This window comes from Asparagus officinalis, chromosome 7 (genome assembly GCF_001876935.1).
Source record: "Asparagus officinalis chromosome 7, Aspof.V1, whole genome shotgun sequence".
In the NCBI taxonomy this organism is placed as follows: domain Eukaryota; kingdom Viridiplantae; phylum Streptophyta; class Magnoliopsida; order Asparagales; family Asparagaceae; genus Asparagus; species Asparagus officinalis.
In genome coordinates, this window is record NC_033800.1 from 86,577,351 (window position 1) to 86,587,311 (window position 9,961).

The window sequence follows — 9,961 nt, forward strand, 5'->3', positions numbered from 1 at the left end:
GATGAAAGCTCTAATTCAACAGCATTCACAATCAACATCGGGAGTTACAATCTGACAACTCTCATATTTTCAAGGATCCAAGACGAAGATTACAAGAGGACGATCTGTGCAAAGCTCTAGCAAAAGAGACTACAAATTGACGGTCTCTTCATATTAGAATGCAGATATCTCTCAAACCGTAAGGAATTTGGCAAAACGGAGGAAGTGAATCGAATTTGGCTTGGTTCGGATGGCCCCGTCTCGTCGAGATAGCTGATTTTTATATATAATTCGTCCAATTCCGACTTACGGTTTGAAAGTTATGACCTGTTCTTCGCAGCAAGTTATGTTCTGAAGTCCGTCTGCAAGACTGGACTTCGTCAGAACATCGGACTTAGCCTGAAGCTCACCGAGCCCACCTAAGGCTCACCTCTGCATCCAAGATTCAAAACGCAGAGGTCGTTCCCACATTCTAAACTCAAAACGCAGAGGTCGTGGCTGCGTTCCAGATACAAAACGCAGAGGCCGTAGCTGCGTTCCAAACTCGAAACGCAGAGTTCATGCAGAACCCAACTCTGCGTCTCAGATGCCAAAACGCAGAGTTCACCTCTGCGTCTCAGATGCCAAAACGCAGAGTTCATCTCTGCGTCTCAGATGTCAAAACGCAGAATTCATCTCTGCGTCCCAACTGTGCGTCTCCAATTTACAGAGCGCGTGCGGCCTGTGCGTTTCCAATCTCTAGCAGATATTTAACTCTGCGTCTCATCTCTAAGACGTAGAGTCAAGGTCCAGAACGCCAATTTAGGCGTTTGACTTGTTCAAACACAAGTTGAACGGCCTCAAAACCGTTTATCCCACGTTCTGAGAGATTTCCACCCCACTTAGGAGCGGATTAAGGGGGTAGTTACCACCCTTAATCCCCTATAAATAGTGGGAAACTCAACTGAGTTCGGATCCTTTTTTTTTGGGGGAGCAAAGAAGAGATCTTCAGCTAGCTTTTGAGGGGAATTGTTAGAGTTTTGGAGACCAGCAACAGGATCTTCTTCATCCTTGGCTTACTGAGACCAGCAACAGGATCTTCTTCATCCTTGGCTTACTAACCGATTTCGGTTAAATCAACTCGGTTCAAATCAACTCTTTTTCAAGAGTTTCCATGGCTTACTAACCGATTTCGGTTAAATCAACTCGGTTCAAATCAACTCTTTTTCAAGAGTTTCCAACTTATCCAGAGTTATCAACTCGTCCAGAGTTTCAAACATGCTTTGCAAGTTCTCCACAGCGTCGAATCGTGAGAAGAAGACTTCGTTCCAGTGAATCAAGACGTGCGGATCGTCAACGGAGAGCAAACTCGACGCGAGCATTCGAGGGAGGCACTCCACCGCCACCGTGAAGAACCCAGAATTAAACAAAGGGGAGAATCAAATTCATTTTCCTCTCTTTTGTAATCGGAATCCAAATTGTAATTGATTTTGAGAGGAATACAAGTCAATTTTTCTTTCATTGTCTTTTTACTGCAAATTTCCAACAAACACTGGCGAGCTCCTCTAGAGAGAAGAGTGTCCGTGAGGGCTGTGGCGGTACAGTCTGCGCCGGAAGGAACTTCCGTTCTTTCCGGGGCGGGTACCTGTGAGGGCCGCTTGGCGACCCATCTGGCAGGCTTTTGCCCTGGCTTGGCCTTGATTGATTTGGAGGGAGAAGGTCCCTCCGTCGAGACTTGGGTGGAGCCTTCAGGCGCGGAGGCTTTGACCGTTTGAGGTTGGCCTCTGCGCACGACTCGGTGGCGTTTGCGGGACGCATTGCCACCAGAGGAAGAGGAAGACAAGTACTCTTCGTACTTGGCTTGGTCAAACTCGATCTCTAGGGACTCCACAGTCTTCCCAATAGCAACCTCGTCGAACTGAGCTACCACCATTTTGTTTGAAGAAATAACTTCTCCCACTGTGGTCACCATCTTCTGTAGGTGTAAATTTTAATCTCCCAAAAACAGGGAACTTCGCTTGTATTGATAAGAATAGCTTATTACAAACTAATTAATCGAAATTACAACAGAAGCAGAGGGAATGCCCTCCTTGTTTAAATGTGGGGAATTTCGGTAGCTACAGGATGCTTCGCTCGGTTCTCACACCGAGTCTGCTTCCCTTGGACGGTTCGACCGAGGTTGCTGGCGAGCTTCAGTACACAGTAGAGGCTCGGGTTGATGGACTTTGAATCTCCTAGTTTGACTGCGATCAGGGCTCGGAACTAGAGGAGGGCGTTGTAGTGCAAAGGTTAAGCAAAGAAGTCGTCGTTGACCCGATCGGGGGTTGAGAGCTAGTGGTTCGGTTAACTGAGGGGATTAATCAATTAACTATGGGCGAGCTACTGAATGTTGGATCGTTCTATGTTGAATGCTCCACACCTTCGAACCCTTCGAACCTTTTCCCCCAGCCCATTCATTGTGGCTAGAAGAAGCTCTTAAATAGAGGAGAGATGGATTGCCCCCCCCCTAAATCATGGGATGTGACCATGTACTGTTGAGAGGTATGTTGCTGCTCACCTGTACTATGAGCGGTCATTCGAGGTGCTGTGTTTCACATCACATCACGTAGGAGTGAAATGGCCTTTCCTCGTATGTGAGACAGCGGCTGCCCAATACTCGAGTGTGTTTGGCTAGCTCGTCGAATGCCGGCTAATCCTGACCTTGACTAGGACAGGCGAGATGAACTGCATTTATAGGGGTGCAGGTTGATCTGGCGTCTGTCTGATCATTCGTACTGTGAACGGCCACTCGACGGGCTTAGAATACTGTGCTCTCTCCCTTCACATCATGAGAAGTGGGAAAATGGGTGTCCAGTACTCGAGTGGGTTTGGACAGCTCGCCAAGTGCCGGCGGGTCTAGCTCTCGATTCGGACGGGCGAAGTGAACTGCATTTATAAGTGCACAGGCAGATTTGGTGCCTGTCCGATCACTCGTACTGTGAGCGGCCACTCGACGGGCTTGGAGTACTATGCCCCCTCCCTTCACATCACGGAAAGTGGGGAAAACCCATCCTTGTATGAAGTGGAAAGGCCGTCGGGTATGAATTTGGCCCTCGACTCGTGCAGGCGAGTCGAGTAAGCGGGCGAATTTGGATGATCTTGACTTATGCAGGCGAGTAGATCATACAGGCGAATCTGGATGACTTCGGTTTATGGGGCGAGCCTACCATACCGGCGAATCTAGGTGACTTCAGCTCATGAGGGCGAATTATGGGGCTTGTGTGGTTTGGGCTTGCGCCAACGAGCGCAACCCGTGGTTGCGGTTCGCCCTTCAGTCTTCACCCAAGTGGGCGGTTCCGATTCGCGGGGGATTCATGTACAAGTTCGTGGCGGTAATTTTTACCGTATACACACCTGAAAGGGGTCTGATGTGTACTCACCACCATTGTCGGATCGCAACGTATTGATCTTTCTCCCAGTCTACAGTTCTAACCTCTTCTTCCACTCTACAAATATATCTAGGGCTTCACTCTTCTTTGCCATGGTATACACCCAACAACACCTAGAATAGTCATCAACGAACGTGATGAACCAATGTCGACCACCAAATGATGCAGTCTTGGTAGGACCCTAAACATCTGTGTGCACGTAATCTAGGATGCCCATCATCCTATGAATAACAGTCTCGAACTTCACCTTTGTCTTCTTGTCAAGTACACAGTGCTCCAGAATTCAATCTTTCCACTCTTGGCTCCCTTCGGAGTGGTTCACCTTTGGAGTAATCAGTAGAGAAAAGCTCGAATCATCTGAATCATCGCCTTTCGCAACATTCACGTCATTGACATTCTGGCCTTTTTTTTTCTTGCCATTCACCTTCTCCTTGAGCTTCGGGCAGTCTCTCTTCCAATGTCCCTGCTCCTTGCAGAATGTATTGTTCTTCGCTAACTAGCAATGGCCTCTTGACTTTGACCTACCTCTATTGCCACCTCTCGGATATGAGCTTCTACATCTTGTCGTCAAGGCCTCTCCTGAAGTACTAGCGCGAGAAGTCTCCTTGTCCTTCCTCTTCAAATCATAGCTCGTCAAAGCGTTAGTTACTTCACTATAGCTGATAGAAGATCTCTCATTCAACAAAGTAAGCACAAATGTATCGTATCCCTCATCCGGTAAGGAACCCAAAAGAATAATAGCCTTGTACTCATCCGATATCTTCTCATCAACATTCGTCAAGTCCGATAACAACTTAGTGTACTTGTTCACATGAACTGCTAGTGAGGTACCCCTGGACATCTGAAATCTGAATAACCTACGCATCAAGTGTAAATCTTTATTCATTTTATGGTGAATCAACATAACAACAGCTAATGCCCTAGCAACAAAGCCACCCCTTCCATTTTATCAGTCATCAAAGTGCTCTAACTACGGTATATTATGTTCCCCCTTTTAATATCTCAAATCAACAAGTTCTAGACATAACTTGTAGCAATTCATAGGAATTCCTCTACAGGGCCAGTTCTGAGATTTTAGGGGCCCTGTGCGAAAAGTAAACACATGACACTTCTCTATATACAAAATATCAATAAATTCCAATTTACTCTTTTGGAGGAGAGAGCGGCGGCCAGATCTGATTTGTGATTCATTGAAGATTGGTTGCTTCTTTTGAAGGAAGGGTTTTGACGTGGACGGTTGAGATTAAGGGGTTTGTGAAATAGACGGTCCATATTTATTCTCCCTATATATATAAATATAAATTAAAAAAATTTGGGGCCCCTAAATTTCGGGGCCCTGTGCGGGCGAACAGGTTGAACTCCCCAAGAGCCGGCCCTGCCTCTACACAATAAGCCAACACTCCCAAAGGAAAACAAGGAAGCACGTGTAATTCTTTGTACTAGTTGTCCAGAGACCAGATAAAATTTTGAAATAGTAAACCAATGGGTGACATACTGAGTATAGGACAATATATTTAAAGTTCCGACAAGTTTTATAAGTATAGTATAAATCATATGTGTAACTAATTATGCCATGAACTTTCAACCATATCTTCAAAAACAGACTCTACAGAAGTGGAAGGAAAATAGAGAAGCAGCAAGCTTTTCATAGAAAATCAAACACAAATGTAACGAGTCAGACTAGCTTGTCATGGGAAAAGGACCTTGTGGCTTATGTTAAATATTTGAGGTGAAAATCAAACACAAGAACTGCTAATGAAGCATGAAGTTATTGGTTTCTCTTTGTCAGATATCACACAACTTCACCGTAAAATAGGCTAAAACTAGTTGTTTATCAAGACACAAGCTTCTACTGCCCACAATTATCATAGAATTAATTTCATATAGAGTCCGCGCGTAACTAACAATTCAACAAATCAGTCTACCAAATGTATTATTAAGAAAAAATCATATAAATACTGAAAAAGTACTAAAAATTAAGAAAATATTATCACATAGATCCATCCAACTTCAGCTAGCTAAAAAACCCTAGATTTCAAAAAGTAGAGAAAAGGAGATGTTTAGAAAAGGAGAAAAAACCCTAAATTAACTTTAAAAAATGGAAAGAACAATTGGGGGAAAATGGCACGTACCAAGCGACTCTGGGTTCAGGAGACGGTTGAGGCGATGGAGGATGAGGCGGCGGAGGACGGATTAACGTCGGAGGCTCTGGGTCCGAGGCGGTTGAGGCGGCGGAAGAGGAGGCGGAAGAGGAGGGATTGGAGTATGCGATGGAAGAAGGAGAGGCGTTATGGAGAGGGCAAGATTACCTAGGTTGTTGTTCAAGCAAGGGATTTGGAGTAATTTTGAGGGTGTGGTCTGAGGATGTTTATATAGTTGGGGTAATTTTAGGAAAAGCGATGTATTTGTCCCACAATTATCCCAACAAATCAATAACAGTGTAAAGTTGAATCCATATCCAATTAACCCAGTGAATAACACCAAGAAGTGTTGTTCTAAAAATTATCCTATTATCTCTAAATTTACACCAATCAATAACACCCACCGCAACCACAAGTTCATAATGGATATACGAATCCAACAGGATCCGACCCGATCCCAATCCCCGTCCTTCCCATCATCGCACGCTCGCAGCGTCGCCGCCCTCTTTTCCGCGCTCTGGAACTCGCCTTCTTGACCCCCGAAAGGTTAGAATTTTTTTTTTCTTCTGTTTCTAAACCCTAAACCCCACTATTACACCAAAGGTATCTTCTTTTTTGTTTAGGAAGAAAGCAGTATATCATAGTTTTCTATTAGAAGTACGCAACTTTATGTTTTTAAGATTTCTTTCTCTTCTTCTTATCAAAATTTCTATTTCCCCCCCTAAATTTTAATCAGGAATGTCGACGTATCACAGTGCTCGAGATTTCTTGTTCTGTGGAATCTGTGGAACCCTTTTATCTTTCGCCTCGGCCGATGTTGCAAGATGCCCTCTTTGCAAATTTGAGCGGAATGCATCAGGTTGTTTAATTTCTTAACCCATTGCATTTCAATTTACCGAGATTAAACATTACAAGCGTATACGCTGTCCTGTATCTAAATTGTTGGACTTGGTAAAAAGATTAGGGTTAATTGCACATAAAACCTCTGATTATGGCAGTTTGAAACTTATTAACCCTGTGGATTGAGTTTAGCATATAGAATCCTGGTGAATTTTTTTGTTGTGCCATGAAGGCCTGAAGTCAGGTGAGAAGGTGATGGTGCGCTTTTACCCCAGCCAGGGGAGAGGAAAAAAATTTCACCCCGGGGTGTTTCTGCCAAAATGAAACTGTGGGAGTAGTAAGCTTTAAAACAACTATGTTACAGGGGGTGTATGTGCAATTAATCCAAATTTTAAATCTTATGTGGAGAAGTGAATTAAAAGTACAGGCAGATGGAAATAGTTGAAATTAAATGAAGATAAATAATTGTTAGAGGATGGGTTATAGTGTTTTTTTTTTTGTTTTGTCTAAATAAACATGATGTTTTCATGCAAATCTACGTGATTGATAACTCTGTGGCTTGGAAGGTAGGAACCTAAGGAGTTGCATACAATTTATTACATTTAGAAACAAAATCATTAGGATAGAATTTTTTTGCAATAAACAATTGTTGGTGTTGCAAATCTTAAATCTTTCAAGAGGAAGAAATTTTTTGAAGTTTTTTGAGTTCATTGTTGATCAGCTGAACTAGTCATCATAAAGGAACACATATATTGTTGATTAGCCTCCTGCCAAGGAGAAGAAGAAGATGCATTTTCATAAAGTTTGTGTGCAGATTGAATGTCATTAGCAAAGTATTTGAGAAGAATTTATCAATTTTGCCTCTTAAGACATTAATGTTTAGCAACAAGGTATGTGCTTTTAGCATATTATAGAGTATAAGTATGTTTTTTGTGCATTATAACACAACCAAATTAAAATTTTGCAGTGCCCTCATCTTTTTAGGAGTGTCAAACAACTAAACCACACGGGAAAACTTTCTGTTTTGCTTGATTTTAAGCTCGAGTAATAAATGAGCCTAACTGTAGCCTACAGATGAGCTCAGTGTAAATATCGCCTGATATATCAGGTTTTATGGCAATCCGTAACAATATTTACAGGTTTATGGCATATTCTGATTTAAAATTTTTTGATATATCCGCCAATATCCGATGTATCTGCAATATTGTTCGATATTGGTTTTTTTTGTTTAGGTTTCATTTGGGTTTATGTTAGGTTTGGGGTTTCCAACTTGACCCAAATACCAAATAAAATCCTTCATTTGCGTCAGAAACCATAATCGATCTCACAAAATCCTAACTCTTACAATTTCGACTCTCGCTTCTTTCTCGTTCCTCTCTTGCTCTCTACTGATAAGCTCCCTCTCTCGTTTACCCTCTCTTCTCTCTGCCTCTCCCTCCCTCTCCCACCTTTCTCTCTTTGCTCCCTCTCTCTTCCTCACTCTCTCTGCCCTCTCTCTCTTCCTCTCTTTTCTCGCCCTCTCTCTGCTCTTTCTCTCCCCACACCTCTCTCTTCTTGGTCTCTCTCCCCTCTCTCCCTCCTCCATACCTTTCTTTATCTCTCTCTAAACTCTGTCTACATCTCTTTTAATGTTATGCGATTTAAATGTTTCATGATGCAATAGAGAATAAGGTTTCTATAATCGGTTAGTCATCCTAAAGATATATTATGATGCATTTTATGTTTAGAAATCATTAAATATGTTTAGATAACATATTAGAATGTTATATTATGCATGAACATCATCCAATAATGACATCCTGATATTTACTACATATCCCGGATATATCCTCGATTTTCATAGTTTGATATGGATTTTGATTGTCCGATATTTACGCATATGTGATATCTAAAACAATGGATGAGCTTGAATTTATAAACAAGGAACACAAGCTAGTCGTATTGACTGGTGTATACAAAAAAAAATATTTACAAAATATATTAGAATAATTAATGTGTTTATGCTTGTTGACACTGTCCTCCCTCTAGTCTCTAGTAAACCATTATTAGCTATTTTACCGCCCTCATAAATCATCATTACTAAATACTTTCTTTAAAGTCATCAGATAGTAGTACTTGCATGATTAAATAGTGTAATACAATAAAAGTTGTAGATGTTATTCCAATGGTGTAAAACTAACCTTTTATTCTAGTAGCAATCAGAACTACTTTTTGTAAAGAATTTTATTAATGGACGCTAAGCCAAATTAAACTTACATAGTAACTCGAGCAATTAGCTTAATTGCATAAACCCATGATAATTTTGTGTTTTGCTTAAAAGCTCGAGTAATAAATGACCCAAATTGTAGCCCAAAAACGAGCTTTAATTTTTAAAGAAGCCGAACACCAACTAGGCATATTGGACGGACTGTGTATATAATAGAAATGTACTTACAAAGTATATTAGAATGATTAATGTGTTTATGCATGTTAATACTATCATCCCTCTAGTAAGTCATTACCAACTATTTTAACACTACATATCATCATTCTTACTATATACTTGGTATAAAGTCCTAGTTGTACTTGCATGATTAAATAATGAAATATGATAAAAGTTGTAGATGTTATTCCAATAGGCAGAACTAATCTTTTTGTTATTTTAGTAGCAGTTGAAACTAATATTTTCTTGTAGAATTTTATTAATGGATGCTAAGCCAAACCAAACTTACATTAAGTCGAGCAATTGACTTAATTGCATAAACACATGAAAATGAAAGTTTCATGTTTTGTTGATTTTAAGCTTAAGTAACAAATGAGCCAAAGTGTAGCCTAAAGATGAGCTTGAATTTATAAACAAGCATAACACATGCTACACGTACCAGCCTGTGTATATATAATAGAAATATACTTTCAATGTATATTAGAATGATTAATGTGTTTATGCTTGTTGATACTATCGTCCCTCTAATATCATTACCAACTATTTTAACACTACATATCATTATTCTTTCTAAGTACTTGGTATTAAAGTCATCAGGTAGTTGTACTTGTATGATTAAATAATAAAATACAATAAAAGATGTAGATGTTATTCCAACAGCTAAAACTAACTTTTTTTTAATTCTAGTAGCAGTTGAAACTAATATTTTTTTAGAATTTTATTAATAGATACTAAGCCAAACCAAACTTCCATGGTAACTCAAGCAAGTGGCTTAATTGCATATTATTTACATTGTTTTAAGGTCTAACAAGCCAAACTCGATTTATACATTTTTTCCTAGAAATCACCTTTATAATAGGGTCATTCTACAGAAGCCACCTTTGATTGTCAATTTATACATAAACTATCTTTAAAGTGTTTTGTTGCAATTTACCACCTGTACTCACTTTTCAGTTAACGTGTTTTAGGTTTTGCTGTAATGATTTGCTGTCAAATACCAAGTATATTGGAGAGATGATTCTTAATGGAGGTTAAATAGGGTCATTTACGGAGAACACTTAATTGAAAAGTGAATACGAATGGTTGATTACCAAAAAAAGCACTTTAAAGGTGGTTTATGTATAAATTGGCAATCAAAGATGGTTTCTATAGAACGACCCTATTTTAAAAGT

At 40.3% G+C, this 9,961-nt stretch overlaps 1 protein-coding gene across 2 annotated transcripts in view; it reads left to right on the top strand.

Annotated features, from left to right (window-relative positions):
* Positions 5,933-9,961, top strand: part of LOC109850332 (DNA-directed RNA polymerase I subunit RPA12-like) — an 8,923-nt gene continuing 4,894 nt past the window's right edge. The window contains exons 1-2 of one of the 2 annotated variants that reach the window (XM_020420334.1): positions 5,933-6,073; positions 6,264-6,386. In XM_020420334.1, coding sequence (XP_020275923.1) covers positions 6,266-6,386 — 121 coding nt within the window. In that variant the 5' untranslated portion in view covers positions 5,933-6,073; positions 6,264-6,265. The other variant, XM_020420335.1, reaches the window with a different exon arrangement.